The 19240-nt window shown below is 45.1% G+C and overlaps 2 protein-coding genes across 3 annotated transcripts in view; both read right to left on the bottom strand.

The window, feature by feature from the left end:
- Nucleotides 1-374: 374 nt before the first annotated feature.
- Nucleotides 375-4199, bottom strand: LOC143315792 (uncharacterized). Its single transcript, XM_076723218.1, has 6 exons — nt 3840-4199; nt 3384-3488; nt 3107-3237; nt 2804-2965; nt 2262-2488; nt 375-986 (listed from the first exon to the last, which is right to left on the bottom strand). The coding sequence occupies exons 1-6, from the start codon at nt 3904-3906 to the stop codon at nt 884-886; spliced, it is 795 nt and encodes a 264-aa protein (XP_076579333.1). The 5' UTR covers nt 3907-4199; the 3' UTR covers nt 375-883.
- Nucleotides 4200-4294: 95 nt separating this feature from the next.
- Nucleotides 4295-19240, bottom strand: part of LOC143315790 (FERM and PDZ domain-containing protein 4-like) — a 43671-nt gene continuing 28725 nt past the window's right edge. Inside the window, exons 6-17 of one of the 2 annotated variants that reach the window (XM_076723217.1) lie at nt 18825-18929; nt 18453-18560; nt 17063-17194; nt 15639-15758; nt 14979-15115; nt 14098-14224; nt 11780-11869; nt 11440-11622; nt 11168-11306; nt 9738-10760; nt 8132-9379; nt 7253-7383 (exon numbers count right to left, since the gene is read on the bottom strand). In XM_076723217.1, coding sequence (XP_076579332.1) covers nt 7379-7383; nt 8132-9379; nt 9738-10760; nt 11168-11306; nt 11440-11622; nt 11780-11869; nt 14098-14224; nt 14979-15115; nt 15639-15758; nt 17063-17194; nt 18453-18560; nt 18825-18929 — 3417 coding nt within the window. In that variant the 3' untranslated portion in view covers nt 7253-7378. Of the gene's footprint in view, nt 9380-9737; nt 10761-11167; nt 11307-11439; nt 11623-11779; nt 11870-14097; nt 14225-14978; nt 15116-15638; nt 15759-17062; nt 17195-18452; nt 18561-18824; nt 18930-19240 lie in introns of both variants that reach the window. The other variant, XM_076723216.1, reaches the window with a different exon arrangement.

Here is a 19240-nt window from a genome sequence, read left to right as displayed (position 1 = left end):
ATTCGGAGGGTTCAAAAAGGCATGGTAAATTTATGGCTGTTCTACTCCAAAAACAAAAAAAAAACCCCACACCCAGTCGAGCTTTAATTCCCATCCATGAAAAAGAAAAACAACACAAGCAGGATCATACATTTGTTGTCTCACAGGTCTTAATGCACAATATGAAAAATGCATGCAGACATCTGATGACAGCCACTTTAGGTGCATGTGACACATTGTGTGACTGACTGGTGACTGAATGGTCATCAGTTACTGTAGTATGGATATACAGAGATCGAAGACACAGCAAGGCCATAACTCCAAACAGATGAGCAAGCCTTTCGCCAGTACAAAGCGACAACTTTATTGAAATTAGTGGTCTACTTTATCAAAAATCTTCAAGTTTTCAGGACAAACAGTGCAATCAGTAACAAAGACGATTCTTTATAAACGAGACAGACATAAAAAATACCGGTATCGACAGGTAATGAGTGGCACATGGCACAGTTTCAAGTATCGTGAACAGAAACAAAGACATACATGCACACGCATCCTTTCAAAGCAATGAGGACGGCTGTTTCAAATTTAATATTTACATTTCTCTGCTCAATGCAAAAGTTATTCTGTCCAAATGTCTAGAAATACACATTCTCGCTCTGTCACGCTTCTCAGATGTTGCTCTAGAAGGAAAGAAGCTGTTCAGTAACATATGAATGTAACGTTAACCAATGATGAACAGAAGACGACGTGTGCCACGCAAGACATGTGACACTCCTCGTAGCAATACCTCCCAGATGATGTACAAATGCAGTATGATTAAATAAGGGGTTTCAATGCACTTCCAACCACTTAGAACAGAGGTGGGGAACCGTCTTCCTATCAAGGGCTGTTTCAATTTGTCATGTTAATTCGTGTCCATGGGGGAGACATCAGCACATGCCAGAATCCTCTGCAACTCCTCAACACAGGGCCCAACTGACTGGCTGTGCAACTGGGCCATCTTCAACCTAGAGAGAGACGAACAGAAGAGTCATCAGTTCGACAGTTTTCACCCGGGTACCTTCTTGTTTCTGTTAGAGGTTGACCGATTCATTGGTTTAGCCGATTCATCTGTTTTACAAACTACCGTTGATTGAATTTGGCTCTGATAGCAGCTAATGGCTGCACAGAGACATCACCACTTTACAGGGAAGTGACAGAAATGTCACTGTATACTTGAGATAATTTGTTTTGAATGCTGCTCCAAACGATCATTATTATATTGGTTTAGATCGGTTGACCTCTAGTTTCTGTTAAAACTGATGATGGACACAATTTCTGGGGCTGATGAACTGATTACAAAACCAACTACAATAGTAAGAAAAGTAAACAGATATGAATATGGCAGCATCTAGGCATGATAGCCCATCAAGAGGCTCAACAGTTGGCACCTACAGCAAGCTAATGGCTAATTAGCAAGTAAATTTACCTGCTAACTCAGAATGTAAGCACCCACCATTTTGAGGCTGTGTTCTTAAATCTAATTTTAACTGCAAGAATACTTAAGATGACAGATAAAGATCATCCACCAACAGATTTTATGCATCCCGGTGAGAGCTGAAGGAAACACCGAGGTTGTGAGGGAAAGGCAAACAGACCCAGCTAAGTTCTGCAGGCTGGTGTACCAACCCTGCGCTGAAAGGTGAATGAACTTACATTCAACAGGTGGCAAGACAGGACTTCAGTAGGACACCCATGATGCACTGCTTCAGTTGGAAATTGAAGTCGGCAAAAATCATTGGCAAAAATAACGCGGTGAGCCGTTGTTTTATCAAGTATGTCACGGTTTCGACAGTTCTCTACTTTATAGTAGTCAAAAATGCGAAAGCACAGTACAGTGATAACTTCCATACAGGTTTGCTGTAGCCTGATTTTCCCAGGAACCTGACCTGACCTGCTTCGTTTAAGGAACAGGTTATTGTTGAGAAGGATGTGGGCAGCCTGCAGTAAACATCTTATTAGTGCCACATAATTAAAGGAAATTAAGTGACTTTATTAGTGTACAGGCGTACCACCGAGTGTTTGGTTCACTCTGATTTTCAGACACACACATGAATGAAAAACTACAAAAAAAATTAATTACACACAAATTTAAAAGACTGAGTGAAAACATTTGGTTTCATGTGTGACTTGCAGCCAAACTGATCAATCACCACTATAATGGTTCTATAATTTGTATTGAGACAATCAATGTATGGATTGTTTAGGACCTGTGTGTGGACATATCCTCACTAAAGTGTTACCTTCTGAGGAGCTCACGTCCTCTGTTGGGTTCAGGGTGGTAGTGCTGAAGAGCAGTGAGGCTGTGAGCTGCCAAAATGCTGTAACATTGTTCTCGCAGAGCATTATGGTTCGCTGTATCCCACTGCGGCAACTCGCTGGTGTAGCGCCACGCCATGAGTGTGTGCTCCAACACTGCGTCCCACTCTTTGTTCCTTAAGAGAACCTGGCCCCACTCCTGACACGAAACCTGAGGGAGAGGATAAGGAGGTAATGGATTAGGATGACACGAAACACTCCACGCATTGAGCCACATGGAGGTAGCATATGGAGCAGTTTTTAAAACACTGGTGACAAAAAGTCACTTTATGGAGAAAAGAAAAAAAGCTTAATTAGAAAAGAACAGCAGGGGTGTGCTCAAAGTGCCAACAGCTCCTTTTAAAAGGCTAAAATAAAACACATCACTTTTCTGCAAATGAGAATTAGACAGTAAACAAGTAAAATTAAATCTGTAGGTTTCCAAAAAGTGTTAGCATTTATCCAAACATGCCATAACTTTACTCACTTTAAATGCCACCAGGTGAGGATATGCCTTTCTGTAACAGTGAGCGTCCCTGTTGGAGCCAAACCGAGAATAGGGTATGGACCTGTAAACATTCGCTTTCTTTAACTGCAGGTCTTCCTGGAGATACTTCAGGTCTGATGCCAGGATCCTGGGCTCTTGGCTCTAGGATGAAATGCAACACATCATATTTTAGGTGAAGGCTGGCAGTTCATTCATCTATCTTATTTTACATCTTGCTGATAAAATTCTGCTAGGGATGAAAAATGTTCCATCTCATCTTATTAAGATTGGCAGGACAGATACCTGTTCAACTAGGATGAGGGATCTGATTAACTGCACAAGCTGCTGTTTGGAGAGGGGGGTATGGTGCTCATCCATCTTGTCACACTGCTCCTCTATGCCCCGACTCCACATGTTACCAATGGACAAGTCCACTGCAAAACACAGGTGTATAATTAGGACAGTAACACACCACAGCATAAGTCTTTTTCCATTTTGCCTCCTATGAAGTCAGTTCACAAAACCAGCCACACATGAGGCTTTGCAGGTCGTATGATGGTGGTTTCTCTGGGTTACTTACATGACTGCTCACGCTTTGTGGCTGGAGTTGTGTTTCTACCCCTTGGAAGTGGAGATGGGGCCAAACGAGCACTTAGTATTTCTAGATAGGACCTCCTCATTCGAGCTATGGAAAAAATGGGAACATTCAAACTTTGTGTTATGTCACTGGGTGACAGTGGTTAGAGTTAATATTTCCTACACTGCGACTGGTTTCACACAGCGTAAGGCGCGATGATTAAATCGACTGCAGCACACGCCAGTGTATAATATATACCACTACAATTGTGTGAAGGCAACGCAGTTGTCCACATTAAAGTTGTTGTTAACAATAACCTAATATCAGATAAATGTTAATCCTGCGCGCGCGTGCCTGTGATGACATTAGCATGATAGCAAAGTGGCGCCTTCAGCACAAAGAAGTTAACATTACAGCAATTTTAAGCCTAAAAACAAAGCTGTCACATTTCAGACTAACCTGCAATTTTGGGCTGTGGAGCAGGTATTTCCACCAAGGCACGTCGTGACTGGCACACCGCTGCCATTGTGACCGAACTAATCGGTGAGGATACTGAGCTAACTACCTGCTAGTAGCCTGTGACGCTACTGTTAGCTGAACTTTAAACCCCCACGGGGTACCCAACAATAACTTTTCCACGGCGGTCGCTGGCTTCAGCTGGCGAACTCGGCAGTCGGTCAGCAACTCCTCCACAGGCGTCAGTGCGGTTTTCGAGCTCGCCAATATCCCCTGCAAAAGCGAAGTTCTTTGAAGTTAACTAACTACCACAAAAAGTACTCGCACTTGTGAAGCCTACCGAAGTGCAGGTCAGGACAATCTCACAACCTCCATCCGCTCCTCCGAGAGTACAATGCTGCTAAAGCGCGCGACACGAGTTGCCGCGCGGGCGTGGTTTGTTGCATGCGTCGACCTGATTGGTAAACGTCGCAGCGTGTGTGGAACAGGCGCCCAATATACAAATGAGGTCACCAATGTCCTCCCCTCCGTCTCCTCTGTTGCTCGGGTAAAAGGTCACGTGAACACACCCCATGCGCACGCCTCGTGCACGCATGGACTCAACGTAAGTGCGCGCAGGCTACATGCCACAGTGTTAAAAAGTTTATCAAATGCTATCAACAGTATAAAATAACATCAATAGTACTAAATTAAAACACCAATGATATCAAATAGTATTAAATTCTTCATGTTGCCCTTAAATTCAAATCAATAACTTGGCATGGACAGAGGATATTATTTTTCTCATACATGTGAAGCATAAACTGTATTAAGACCCACTCAGTTTGTGTTTTACTAGAATCTTCATGCTGCTAAAACCAAATTTTAATTAATCAGTAAGAATACTGTGTAAAGCATACAGTTCTTGCAACTGCAAGAACTGTATGCTTTATTCATTGCAGTTCTATGAAACTGACATTTAAGTTGTGTTGTTATGGCAGGATGGCACAACGCTCCGAACACACCAGTGCTGACTGTCTGTCAAAGTGAGCCATTCAAACCAAAAGACACGCGGTAAGACACATAAAATATCTGTAAAAGTTTTTTAATAGATTGGTGGATTATTGGGGGGAAAAAATGAATTTCTCATCAAGAGACAAACTGCATCTTGATACAGAGTGTGGAATAATAAATCATTTAAGCACAGAATTTATTCCAAAACAGATGATAATAAAACACAAAAATAATCATATAGAATTAACACAGTGGTCAATCTGAAATATTTCCTAATAAAGAACATTTTTTTCTTAATTGTTAATATTATAGTATTATTATAGTTTTATGTATTTAGACTTTTGGAGAATAGTAATTATATACTGTTATTCTTCTTGTCTGAAAATAATCTATTTGGTAAAATATGAAGCAGTGATAAATGCAGCGCAATTTTAGTGTCCATGTATTTTTAACAGTCCTAAAAAAAAATAAATAAAATGCATTGCTATGCAACAGGGTTGAAATCAGTTCACTTTTACACGGTCATCCATTAGCTCAACCTTATATTTATCGTGTGAATCAAATAAGAGCAACAATTTCCTCACTGGACTGACAGTCACACATTTTTACTTACATTTCTACAGGTACATTTTTATATCACAACTATAAATTGTAAAACTGCACTTTTATGAACTGATTGAACTGAAAGTGAAATTCACTCCAGCCCTGTACAATATTAGAGCAAATAAAGCTGAAAACTCAATGGCTTCTTGAAACTGCTACATCAAATAATATAATTATATTGTATTTATGTACATTATATACATGTATTTTTAAATAAGTTACATAATGCACAGGTAAAGGGGTATCTATTAGGGACATATCTTATTACAAAGTTCTGTGACAGCATGGCTTTGTAAATGTACATTATAATACTGTCATCAGAAAAAGCAAGTGCAGTCAGATAGGACTGCCTTTCAGCATCTTCCTAATTTTTCAGCGTGAGTTTTATGTAACTTTAACACTAACTGCAGTGAGCCGTACACTTGATTGAGTTTGATATGGAGACGATCCAGACCTCATGTGAAAAGTACATGATTCTTCCAGCAGACTCAAAAATAGCAAGATGCTTAAAAACAGACTTCTACTGACTGTGTAGGCCACACTATAAAGCAAAAGAAGTAGCCTCTACTTGCTAAGCAGCGTTTTAAGGGAGCGGGTGAGTGCGTTAGCAATGGCCGACATAGTGCTTGAGTGGCGGACCAGGGCTTTCACACTGTGCTCCCCTGGTGCTCCCACGGTGGCAGTCTCAGCTGCTTTGAGCAAACAGATGTAGTTCATGACAACCTCATCCACCTTTGCCACAACCTCTCTCTGCTGGTGTGAGGCTGAGGCTCCGAGCCCCCTCACCAGACACATACAAGCTTCACAGAGACAGCATAGCACCTGGAAGCTACAAGTTACAGCAAGCAGCATCTCCTCAGGACTGCCGTGGGCCTGTGCCATCCTCCGGCATGCTCGGCCTAATTCTTTCGACTCAACGGAGAGGAGCTGCTTGTATTGGGCTACATCCTGGAGAGGCATCTGGGGTCCACGGTCGCAGCGCCCAACGCTGGATCTCACCAGTGCAATGAGCTCACTGGCATCACGGCGGACATCGGTGAAGCCGGAAGGGAAGCCATACATGTGGTCCTTGAGTGCGTTGATTCGTGCGAGACGGTCACTGAAGCTCATGTTATTGAGGACCTCCCCATACAGCTGCTCCCCAGCTGCATCCACAACTGAGCCACAGGGCAATATGGCTGATGCAGTGGCACTGTCATTATCACTATCGTTCCCACCACGGCTTCGTCTGGGCCTCTCCCACTCAATCTCATCCTCTTCACCCTCACTCTTTCGTTTGAAGAAGCAGTAGCTAAAAGGTCCATTGCATCTCCAGGGACTGGTGTCCAGCTTTTGAGAGCCCTTCATGTGTTTGGCGTCTTTCTGTAATGGGAATGCAACAGACGCCCTTCTACTGTCTACCCGACTGCTTGTAGACCAGCACGTGGTGTGGGAAGAAACAGAGCCTTGGGAGTAGCTCTTGGAGAGCCGCTTCCTTGTTGGCCTCCGCTGGACTTTGGTCTCACCTTGCTGGGGCACAGATGGTGACAAGGGCTGCTGGCTCCGGCTTCGACTGGGCTTATCAAACAGAACTTCCACACTACCAGAAGTGGCAGTAACATTGCTGGAGCTGCGTTTGAGCTCCCGACCCCGTTGCAGGTTATTGCTGAAGGGATCTGTCAGCGGCAGAGATGGGGGAACAGCCTGAATGTGGTTCTGATTCTGCCGGGACTGGATGGAATGGATGGAATTCTGTGTGCATCCTGAGTTGCTGGAGCTAGCGTTGGCTTGCCCCGGAAGAGGCAACGGAGGAGGTGGTGGGGGAGGTGGTGGAGGAGGTGGACATTGTGTGTTAGGAGTTGGAGATGTAATGCAAGCCCGACTCCCAGTAGATGCCTGCCTGATAAAAGCTGAAGGATGGTCTCCCCTTCCAAGTGAGATGCTGTTGAGGTCTGCTCGTTGACCACTTACACTGGGGGCAGCAGAGAAACAAATAGAATCATTAGGACGAGGATGAGGAGACTGCTGAACTGCATGCTTTGCTCTCGGGTCTGATCTGAACCAATCCTCTGTGCTGCCACTCGGTTGGCTTCTTGACCGAGGTGGGGGACGATTAGCGGTGCCCCCACTGTGGCGGTTTCCACCTGTCATGAATCCCCCATCGCGGCTGATACAGCCCTCTCTGTTATACAGTGACAGGAAGTGCTCTGGGTCCATACCACTCCTTTCTAGTTCACTTTCCAGGCCAGAAAAGGAGCTTCTCCTCTCAGCTGTTACTGCCCTGAAATCTAGACTGTCATTCAGTCTCTGAGCATGCATGTCAGGACTTCTCTTGAGTTTGGCAGGAAGTGTGGCTGAATGGTATGACCGTGGATTTTTATTATCCAGCTGCATGGTGGCTGTATTAGGGGTGACTAAATTTGGGCTGAGAAATGGGGATGATAGAGAGGAAGGCATACATGGGCAACGAGCAATGGTATTCCCCCTATTCTTAACCATTTCAACAAGCTGAGGGTTGCTCGTGATAAAGCGTCTGGTGTCCTTTTTCACTGCCCCTCCCATGCCTGCACTTTGCAGCTTCCCTCCCTGATGCATCTGGCTGACTGTTAGATAGTTAATCAGTTGTCTGTAGGCCTCACTGCCTTCCTTCTGGTTCATCCCCTTAAAACAGGCCTGTTGTTTAGCATGCAGATCATTGTGGGGCCTCTTGCTTCCAGTACCTGTGCTCTCTTTATGCTTGGATGGTGTGGCTGAGGAGGGGCGGCCCGGTTCAGTGCCAGCAGCGGGAGGATGAATGTTGGGCAGCATTTTGCGAAGGAGGGCAGGGTCTGCGTGAGGGTGGAGGTCTTTTCCCTGAGAGCTCTGGACAGGGATGCCACGAGGGATTCCAGGTTTGTTATCTTCATAGTTTAGCACCCTGAGTAATGAGGAGGAGGAACTGGAAAGCGGGTGCCTTTGCAAATGGTGGTGCTTTGATTCAACTGCACCTGGGCCAAGTGGTGAGTCGGTCGGGGTGGCACAGGCGCTACTGTTCGTGCTGCCACCAGCATCGAGCGATGAGCACAGAGAACCCTGCAGTGAACTGTGGGCTTCTCCTTGCAAATTTGAAATCCTTTTCGCTAGATGGTACTCACACAACCGTGCAACACTCTGCTGTCTAGAAATAGGCTGATGGTCACTCTGAATGTCCGATCCCTGGTCAGATCCTCCTGATCTGGATTTTTTGGTTGGGGACAGCAGTGACGCTACAACTAGATGCTCATCTTGCTCAACAGCTGCAGCTCCATTATCTGCACCACAGTCCCCCAGGTCCACAACATCTAACACATGATCAGAGGTAGAGGAAGGAGGGCGGGGTATTCTATGATGGTCACGGGGGAGGCTGTTCATTGCAAGGCCCTCGGCGGCAGAATTTTCTGCCAAGAAAGAATTCTGTCTTCTTTGACTTTCTACTCGCTCACAGAATGAAGCTCGCTGGTCCAAATCAAGGCGGCTACGGCTCCCACTGCTCTCACCTCGATGCCCTTCCCTTGTGCTGAAGGTGTTGTACTTCCCACTGGAGTCTGCAGACTTTTTGTGATGCTTGCCTCCTGGTGTGGTGGAACTTGGGCGCTGGAGGGTGGATGAGAAGTTAGTCTGCGACCTCATCTCCAAGCCATCTCGACCTGACGATGCAGCGTCCAACTGTGGGCTCCGTCTTGGAGGAACTGCTGGAGGCTGAAGGTGCCGTGTTGGACTGTGGGGTTTCTTTTGGATCGTACCTCCTGTACTAGGTGAGACGGGGAATTCTGTTTTCTCCTCAAGTAAAGGTTGGTAGCCTTCCCTTGTGGCCACAAGAAGACGCATGTGGCTCTCGCTGAGCCTGTGAGTAGCAGCCAGTTCAGAGATTTCAGTCATCTCTGAGGAGTTGGTCTCATTGCCAGAATCTGAGGATGATTCTTGGCTAAAGCCTCGAGATGTGTAAACACCTAGGAGATAAGAGATACGAAATTAATACATTTAATATTAATATACGTATATGTTTATACAAGTTTCTGCTCTGGTGTCAATGGATGTGTTTTGGGAGTGCTTAAAGGAGGTGAAAGAATTAAAGCAAAATGGTGGAGAGAGAACGACTAAACTTTTCTCTTTTGATAAAAGAAAAACAAATAAAATCCTTCACATCTTAAGTGGTCCCAATGATGTTGAATGTGAGAGACTGTAGACTGAGACACAGGATTTATTTTGGGGTGGGTTAAAAAGGAAAAAGCTCTGAAAACAAATACTGAACAAAGATACAAGTGATGTGATCGAACATTACTGTGATTGCAATAGTGTTCAACAGACCTGGATTGTTACTATTGGGTGGCGGTGGGGGAGGCCTCTGTTCAGAGACAGACAGAGCCTCCAGGGCCTGTAGAGTATTCATTACCGCATTCTCCAGCCTTTTCTCCCCTCCCCTGCTCCCTTCCCCCTCCCCATGTGTTGGAATGGCATCAATTAACGACACTGGGATATCATCACTGTCACACGTGTTGAGTGGCCTTCCCTCGGGTGCTGTGTCCTCATCTGAACTGTCCCGAAAGCCCGGTGGTGGCGCTGCGATTGCCAAGTTGAGCGTCTGCAGCAGGGCGTCGTCCTCTTCGTCGTCGACGCCGTCGTCTCCCTCAGGAGGAGGCAGCGATGTCAGGTCGATGATGTCGTCAGTAGAACCAGAAAGCGTGAGGAAGGTGGCTTTGCCGGCTGCCGTAGGTAACCCTCCCCCTTGGTTGCCGCAGTTTTCGTGTCCACCTCCTCTGTCGTCACCCACAGGTGTACCCCCTGTGGAGTCTTCTTCACAGGAAGCATCGTCGTCATCCTCTGCATCGTCCGTCGTGTCACGATAAAACAGGTCTCTTAGCAGTGGCTCTTCACCACCTTCCTCACTTATTATGTTACTGTAGACATGCGTCAGACCACTGAACTGAAATGGCACCTTGTCCTGTGTCCGAAAGTCTGTGTTGTTGTGCAAGTAGGGCGGTCTGTGCTCGGGTACCTCAGGGCTCTCCAACAGTCTTTCATAGCCTAAGCTCTTAGCCTTGTTCAAGGGTGGGTCCCCCCCAAAAATGAACGACACTTTTGCACTCCGAGGTGAGTCTTGAGGTTTGTGTCTGGTAGCGGGGGGAAGAGGAGGGGGTATCGGGCTTCTCCGTGCCCCTGGGTCACTTTCAGGGTTTTGGGGTTCATGGAAGTAAGGAGAGAGGCTGTTTTCTCTCTGCCCATTGTCTGAATACTCAGAGTCCCTGTTGTAGACCTCTTCCTGGCTGGGTGACGCCTCCTCATTGTCCCCCAGAGATGTGCTGTACGGCCACTCCAGGACACGATCCTGACCTGCAGACAGCAGCAATACAAGGTCTTATTACTTTGTTTTATATTTTCTGTTGATTAAATTTTAAACAGCCTTCCTCCTTTAGACTTCTGAGTGCTCCACTTCAAGAATTTTGAGGTTTTATGCTGTACTGTAAAGCATCAATTTTTAAGCCATTTAATCCAGCCAGGAGTCGTTTCCTTCCTGGACAAAGACCACACCACTTGTTTCAACAACAGTTATGATGCAAGTTGTCTGTACTTCTCTCACCCAAATGCAAATGTTTTCACACATCTGGTAAACAAAATCTTTGTCAAAACTTGTCAGATGCCCTTCAGACATCATTTTATTTCATTTAAATAACAGCTGAAAACATTACCTTCTGCCACATAACATTTTGAGAAGCAACTTATTGTCAATAATAACTCACTGTTATCGTCCCCTCCTGTGCTGTTGCAGTGGGGCATGCTGAAGATAGATCTCCTTGAGTCCACTAGGAGGCGATAGTAGCCTGCTGTTATACAGGCCAGGTTCATTGCATCACTTGACTCCATGATCAGGGTGATGGGCTGTGGATAAAAAAGAAGGAAAGGAGAGAAGGCAGGGTGGAAGGAGGGGCAACAAACAAAGTTAATGCAATAATTTGTGTCAAACATTGTAAAATTTGCTGGTACTTCTGTTTTCACACAGAACTGGGCTCACCCTGACGTCCAGAACGTGCAGCTCCAGCCGCACGTTGGTCTCGTCCTCAGTGAGGATCTCGATGCGGTTGACATGGCTGAAGTCAGCCAACAGGGCCACCAGGTTGGTCCGGGTGTTGATGACATGGCTGATGCCATAACGTGGGCCCACTAACAGCGTCACGTCTGTCTGTTTCTCTCCTTGCTGCAGAAAGCAGTAAGTTTTTGTTAAAAGTAATTCAGAAACAAATCGGCTCGGTCAAGCTTTGCACTAAAAGACTTTAACAGAGACAGAGATACAATTCTAAACTCAAGCTTGTTCCACAACTTTTACAAATCCTCTCCAGAGCTAAAGGTCTTACCAAAAGTATTGATTTGAACTCCCTCCCTCCATAGAGTCTGAGTTCACTGAGGTACCTCAGGTAATGCACCTTGGCCTGCAAAGCAGTCAGCTGCAGGGAGGAGAGAAGCGTGACACATTAGCAGGCATCTGAAAACCGACCACCTCGACCTTAACAGACCTATTTGTCTCCGGCAGTCAGGACATAAAGCACCCTCCAGTCATTTTGATGTGGACCGCTGATTTTCCATTATATCCCATCATATCATTTAAATCTGATCAAAATCTGCTCCACTGCAGTGCTCTTTATTGCTTGCTTGTGTGGATGTGTGCCTCTCCAGCCATTTAGGGTCAAACTCAAACTTGAAAGTGTTGTATATTTAAGTACTGATGTTTTCACTGCAATGACACATATAGAGCATATTTCCACGTTACTCCTGCTAATTTCATTGCTAATTCTAAAGTGTTTTACTCCTTGTTTTATTTGCATGCAACTGACATGAAGGTTTTTTTTTCAGTGTTCTTATTGCTCAATTAGCACTTGCAATACTCCTCATCCTTAAAATGGTGTACTGCATATACAGTACATTCTCCTATGCTGCACCTGAATTTAACAATGAAATGAGTGTAATCATGTGATATTTTACCTCACCATCAGTTTCAGAAACAAAAGGCTAATGGGATGTCTGACCTTGCTCGTTGAAAAACCAGACACCTCCATTAAAAAATCATCCTGTTTTTCTGAAATTCTTGCCGAGTCTGAACCGCCACCTTCCCTAAAAACCGAGCGAGCAGCCTCTTTCGGTCGAGGGCTGAGCGATAACTTCAAGGCCGTAACGAGAAAACTAATATGAAGCGTCAACGTTTTGAATTGCGTGTCAGTTCATTGGTGCGGCTTGGCTGCATTTCTCCCTAATGAATAGAGTGGATATCAGCTGCCACTGTGAATGCAAATGATGAGCGAGCACATCAGACTGCTCGGGCTTGGAGGGAGGAGATCAATATCCCTCGAGTATGACTGATATTTCACAGACATACACACATGCATCTGGAGTTCAGGTGTGTATAACTGCATTCCTTCATCCACTACATGAAGCCGTATCAGGTAGACTGAATTGGGCACAGAGCAATGCTAATTTGCCCGCTGAGATTTGATATGCTCAGCGTCAGTGATTGCTTCACAGATCAGATTATTTTTATATGTATGTAAGCAACGAAGGGGGGAACTTTTGATTCAAACAAGCAGAGGTGAGAAGGCTGCTCGTTCCAGCCCCATTCATTAATGCTGAAGATGTCAATCTTTAAAATGGGTCAAAAATATGTAGCGTAATATTACACAAAAGGCTCAGTAATTTCCGAAAGCAGTTGAGCTCTGTAGTTCTTAGAAATAAGAATAAATTATATTCAGCGAGGATTAATACATATTTGGAGCTCTAGTGAGCATTCGTGGCAGCAGGACCCAGAGTAAACCACATGGCCCATGTTCCAAAGAAGGAGCACGTCATCCATTGTGATATTTTTGAGTCATTTTTGGGATAACGGCGGAGCTCAGCACACAGCGACAGTATATAATTCATTGTTGGTTTTGGTCTTTTCGCGGGATTTATCGATGTTGCTCATTTTGTGGCTTCAGCATCTGTTGTTGCAACGGAGGAGATATGTCTTGTGCTGTTCGGGAATAAGAAAAACGGCAAACCAAGGCTCAATCAGAACCACGGTGGACTCACAACGGCAGCAGGAACGCACAAGAGGAGTGCGTTAGCTTAAAATATACACACTTTTCAATGTATGGCTCTTAGCCTCCTTTTGAGCACTTATAATTTAAAGAGTTTGTGTCTTCTCCCAGACGAAAATATCACCCCTGAATTCTAATTTTCTAACTGGGATCCATGGCAGCTGTTGGCATATCGCTCGCTGACGTTCAAACTGTTGCACGGGTTAATTTCATTTCGCCACGCTGCTGATTTGCGCGTGTCAAAGTAAATATGGGTGTTAGAGAATGAGCAGAGCAGCAGCTGCCTGTATCATTAAAGCAGTTTCACAAAGTTCAGCTGAAGTTGGATCAGAGGCCCCTGACTGGGACATGTGTGTGTGAATATGAATATCTTATTATGCACACAGCTTGTCAAGGCACTTTGCTTGTTATTCACATTAGCATTCAAGGTCTAGCTCAACAAAGGGTCTTAGGTTGACAAGGGTGAGAACCTTTACAAGGTTGAGCGTGGCAGTGATGCTATTTTAAGATGTTGCATCAGAAAACAGACACTGTCTTTGTGCGCATGTGTGTGTGTGTCAGAAGTTTATTAACAAGGGCAAAGAAAGACAAAGAGAGCGGCTTACTTTTTTCCCTGGAGGCACGAGGTTCTGGTTGGTTTTGAGGATGTGCGTCAGAGCCTTCTTGATGTTTTTCTCCTTCATGCTGGACAGCACGACGGGAGGCAGGAACAGCGAAAGACCCCACTCCTTTCTGTTGAGGGGAGATTGGTTTCAGCACAAAAGTCCCCCGTGGAAAAAAGAACTTCCACCGAAGAAAGGGGTCAAAAAGCTAGAAATCGGATGATGTTTCCTCTCAGACAAGCTGTCACAGAACAGAATACTGACTTTCAGGAGGAGCTTTCTCTGCGGAGAAGTGCTTCCTCAATAGGACCCCATTCACAAAATGTGAGATTCCTCCTCGCAACTACTGAAGTTTGAGCTGCTGTGCCAACAGAAGCACAAATACTAAAAACTCTCTCAGTCGTTTGGCAAGCCAGGATGAGCAGAAAATTAATTTTGCATTGAATTTGCAATTTGTGTAGTTTTGTTGGAGCTTGTGTCATACTGAAACTCCACGTTCAATCAGGTTAATGCCTCATAATTAAGCCAAACAAGTGTTTTTCCTCTTAAATCTCTGTTTGTGCAACTTAAGAAAACATCTGTTTGTGTGAGTGGTTCTCTTCTCTCCATGTTTGGAAGCCTGGTTGACATTTCTTCAGATCATGTGTTTTGACGGTTGAAAACCAGAAGTTTGTCAAAGATGCCTCCACCCAAGGAGGGAAAATAGGACAATGAATTCATCTCTCCCTGATAAGCTTCTGTAAACCCATCAAAAAAACTTTCAGAAAAGAGGAACATCATTTATTATTGATGGAGCAGCTCCAGGCTGTTCAACATTACAGATCATTTCTGGAGTGGCAAAAACACACACGCATACCCACAACTGCCTTCGCACGCAAACTTACTGGATGTATTTGAGCGAGACCTTCTGGCTCTGCCTGGTTGTCATGGTGAGGATGTACATCTGCAGTGCGGCCAATCGTAGCGCGGCGTCGTACTTCAGCTCCGGGCCGAACCGTTCCAGGACCACGTCGTTGCAACTCTGCGGCAGAGCAGGAAGCAAGGTTATATAAGAATCCCAACGACCGTCCGGGGCTCGTGAAGCGCATTTCATCTCTCCGTCAGGCATTCCGAGCAGCAGCGCGTCCCTGCTGAGCTCACATAAGTTGTTCTCAACCTTTGTGGCTTGAGATCGCTTCAAAGAGATACAGCTTTCAGTCCCTGATGAAGACCGAAGCAGTGAACTCCGGCCAGATAGGATGATTAGCTTTCCCTCTCCCAGCCTATTCCACTTGTCTCATTAGTAAAGGAACCCAACGGGGAGGCAATTTAGCATTTTCGGGAGAAGTAACAAGTGGGTTTAGTTGAGGATTTTGTTTACAAATGAGCTTTCTGTTTTGACAGGATCCAATCTATCCATCTGAGTAACTTTGCTAATTACCAAAAATCATTCTGAGACCATCTGGTAGATAATACACCCCCCAAAAGTTGACATTTTACGATTCACCTATCAATCAACACCTTTTATTTCAGGCCAATCAGAATCAGTTCCAGGGCTCGCTCACCTGCACATAGAGGTATTCAAATGCCACGGCGTCTCTCCGGAGCAGCTCCACGGGGTCCCTAGGCACGAAGCTGACTCTAAAGAAACACTTCATCTTGTCAGAGCCGGGCCTCTGGGTCACCTGGGGATGAGGAGAGAAGAGGGGAAGAGATAGTCAAAGTATCAGTAACAGTATTACTAGCAGTAGCATTTGTTGTAGGTGGATGTATGGGATGCATGGAGGGTGAGGGCATTTTCCAGGCAGGGAGGGTAATGAAAGACACAGCTGCATGATGGGAAGAGTAGGATTCAGTGTAATGCGGAGCTTTACTCATACAAAGGGTTTTCATGGTTTTCTCAACCTTATGGAAGAGCAACAGAGCAGCAGCAGAGTGTTGGCGAACTTGCAATGCTATGACGACAATATAACCCACACGGGGAAGGTCCGGCCTCTGGGATGCGTTCAGCCTGCGAGACCGTTTGATCCAGCCCGTGAGGCAATTCAGAAGCACAAAAAAAAAAACTGAGCCATCGACTGATGATGCCTGACAGCCCGCGACACCAAATCACTGAGCTGCAAAGCCACAGACGAGCTCAAAGCCGGGGACAGCAACCTCCCTCTGCTCATGTTCTACAAACTGTGTGCACGTCCCCGGGATCGTCCCGTTCTGAGGAGACCTGCGCTGAAGTTTGTGAGCAGTACCTTTGCAAAGACTCACTTCCACTCAAGACTGACTGCCCCAAACCTGGACTACTGAAGTAGATGCACTCGTAGCACTAGCAGCAGCATTAATAGCAGTGGAATATGAGACTCAAACCACCGTTCAACCTAAAAACATGGTTGTGTAATTCAGCAGCAGCATCCCAGAAAAAAACAACTCGCTTGCTCAGTCGATGTCTGTGCCTTTGATTCCATTTCTTATTCAAGACAAAACCAAGAGACCAGATCATCTTTTAAATATTGATCATATTTGATAAATTATTGAATGTGCAAGCTTAGACAGGGCGAGGGAGTCTATTTTCAAATTCAGAGGGCCTTCTCCAATACACCTGGCACCAGGATTGACACTCAGGCGTACTACAGCAGAGTGTGTGTTTTATCAAGCGTGCCAGGGAAGTGTGACTCTGAAACATTCATCTGCCTGTGAGCGCGCCACGTGCAGAGCGCCACATCTGAACTGTGTGGCAGGAATATTAAAATTGTCCTCCTGTGATCCTGTAACCTCATTAGAATGTCGCGGGCACTGTGGTGGAGTGTGTGTGAGTGTGGTGCTCGTGCCTTTTGTGGTGTGTGTGTGTGTGTGTGTGTGTGTGTGAGTGGGTCGGTGTAATGCGAGAACTGTCGCCCCCGCTGTGCCAGCGCTGATAAATGACACCGCGGTCCGAATGCCGCTCGAATACTGAGCAGGAACGCGTGTGTCAGACAGGACGGGAGACTTCTCCTACCTGAGAAAGCATCTCCTGCTCGTGCAGGAGAAGCAGTTTGCTTCCAGAGCCTTCCGTCCTCTGCTCCAGCACGAGGGAGAAGTGCTCGATGCATTTGATTGACAGCTTCTCTTGCAGGGTCAGGATCACATCCTGAAGGAAAAACATCACACGCATGAGTACAATACGTGCTACTTCATTCTTAATTTTGCTTTCCAGTATGAACACACTCCATTGCATACTTTTATTGTGTCTAGAATAAAAAAAAACAAACTGTGAGACATGCTTTTAAGCAGCACTGTCAGACTGGAATCATCCGAATTCACTCAGATCGAATACTTCTTTCCAAGATATCCCAAATGTTCTTGTTTTTGAGTGTATTCACCTTCTTTTTTTTGTTCATATGTAGACTCAAGACTTTATATAATTGTATTTATTCATCTTATTTAACTTCTCATTAATTCTGTGCTGATGCTCAGAACAGATGTGCGGTTTGGGCCTTATGTTTACGTCCTTGTTGATGTTACCGCAGATTTCTTTGTGCCAGCTGGATTGTTTATTATCATTTCTATTATTATATATTTATTTTTGGTTTACATGTCTGTTAATTCCATGTTTTTGTGCCTGGGGACCCCCTTATCAAAACAAGACTGTGCATCACAAGGGGTTTATTCGCTAATTAATATTAGCCAGCTAGCTTAGAAGCTAGGGTAGCACTGAAGATCTAATTCACATTTCCTAAATTCTTAAAATCTCAATTCGAACACAGATCATTTTTGACCCACTTATGAAGGCGTGTGGGATCCACTGACCTATGCATCTCAGGGCTGAGAAGATAAACTAGATCTTGTAAATCTACATTCAACGAAAGGTCTTATTGAGATAACGTGAGAGTATGTGCAGTGAAGCTGAGGAAAGGAGTGACTCAGCTTTCTAATCGACACACTGGGAGCCACAGCGGATGACAAGCGTGTAAGAATCTACCAGTCAAAAAAAAAAAAAGGAAAAAAAAAAGAAAGTATGCTCTTTGCCGCCTTGCCTGAATAAATGAGGTGCTCAGACAAATGGAACTCAAAAAGTGATTGAATTTCATGGTCTGTGTGTGTGCACCAGACACACTAATTTGCTCTCTAAATGAAATTCTCCCTTTGTAATTATAGATGCTGCAGGGACTGCTAATTTTGTCGAGTATGGGGCAGAAAACACACACACACACACACACAGATGCACACGCGCTTGTGTTTTTACTTCTATCAATGCGAGGACGCTCACTGACACAATGCATTCTCTTGGCCCTTAACCAAACCTTAACCATCACGACTAAACGCCCTTAAAACCAAATCTTAACCCTCAAACGGCCCTTTGATGGCCGGGGCAGAACATCCTCACTAAAGCTCCGACGCACACACACCTTGATAGAGGTACTGCTGTCAAAGCGAAAAGACTTGGTCTGCCCGTTCTCCAGGTAGACCTTCAGGACATTTGGCATGAACAGAAGAGAATTGTCCTTCACCGGGTTCTGCAAAAGAGGCAAGTGATCAGTGTTTTCGTTCCGTGCTTTAACAGAAGTCAGGTGAGCTTTGACATTTGAAAGGAATTCAGAAAAATGTCATTTCATCACACATTTAAGTGATTGTCTTATCTGTCTGGCATTCACTGAACTGCCTGTCTTATGTGGCAAGTGGCAACCATCTGGCATTGCTTATATAGGTCATACATAAGTGTGTGGGTGAATGTGTGTGTGTGTGTGTGTGTGTGTGTGTGTGTGTGCGGTAGAACTGACTGGAACCTGGCCGTTTATAATGACCTCCTCTGCAAAGCGCACTTTGACCGGATTGGACTTGAGCATGGCTTTTTTGGCTGCACTGATGAACGCTGATTTAGGGGACTGAAGGCAAGCGTCCAAACAGAGAGCGAGAGAGAGAGAGAGAGAAGAGGGAAAAGAGGAGGGAAGAGACACACAGATGGAGAGAGAGAGAAAGAGATAAAGAGAAGCATAAACACATGCACAAATGAAGACGGGGAGAAAAAAAAACAGGTTTCCAGCATATTAGCTCATGTAACATTGGAAAATTAATAAAACATTAACACAATAATCACTAATTTCCTGAAGGTGGGTAATTGCAAATTAGGTGTGAACAAAATCTCTCTATTTGTGCAACTTTGGTGACCAGAAACAAAAACCCTGGTGCAATGCAA

This window comes from Chaetodon auriga, chromosome 23 (assembly GCF_051107435.1).
Source record: "Chaetodon auriga isolate fChaAug3 chromosome 23, fChaAug3.hap1, whole genome shotgun sequence".
Classification (NCBI taxonomy): domain Eukaryota; kingdom Metazoa; phylum Chordata; class Actinopteri; order Chaetodontiformes; family Chaetodontidae; genus Chaetodon; species Chaetodon auriga.
Note: the sequence above shows the minus strand (reverse complement) of the source record. Positions and strands in the feature narration are given on the sequence as shown.

Bases quoted from the DNA above. Each gene is read 5' to 3' on its own strand.
- LOC143315792 (XM_076723218.1), bottom strand. From the start codon at position 3,906: ATGGCAGCGGTGTGCCAGTCACGACGTGCCTTGGTGGAAATACCTGCT. The intron at 3,489-3,839 runs GTTAGTCTGAAA...TTTTTTCCATAG, and splicing joins TCCACAGCCCAAAATTGCAG to CTCGAATGAGGAGGTCCTAT. The intron at 2,489-2,803 runs GTGAGTAAAGTT...CCTCTCCCTCAG, and splicing joins CTCACCTGGTGGCATTTAAA to GTTTCGTGTCAGGAGTGGGG.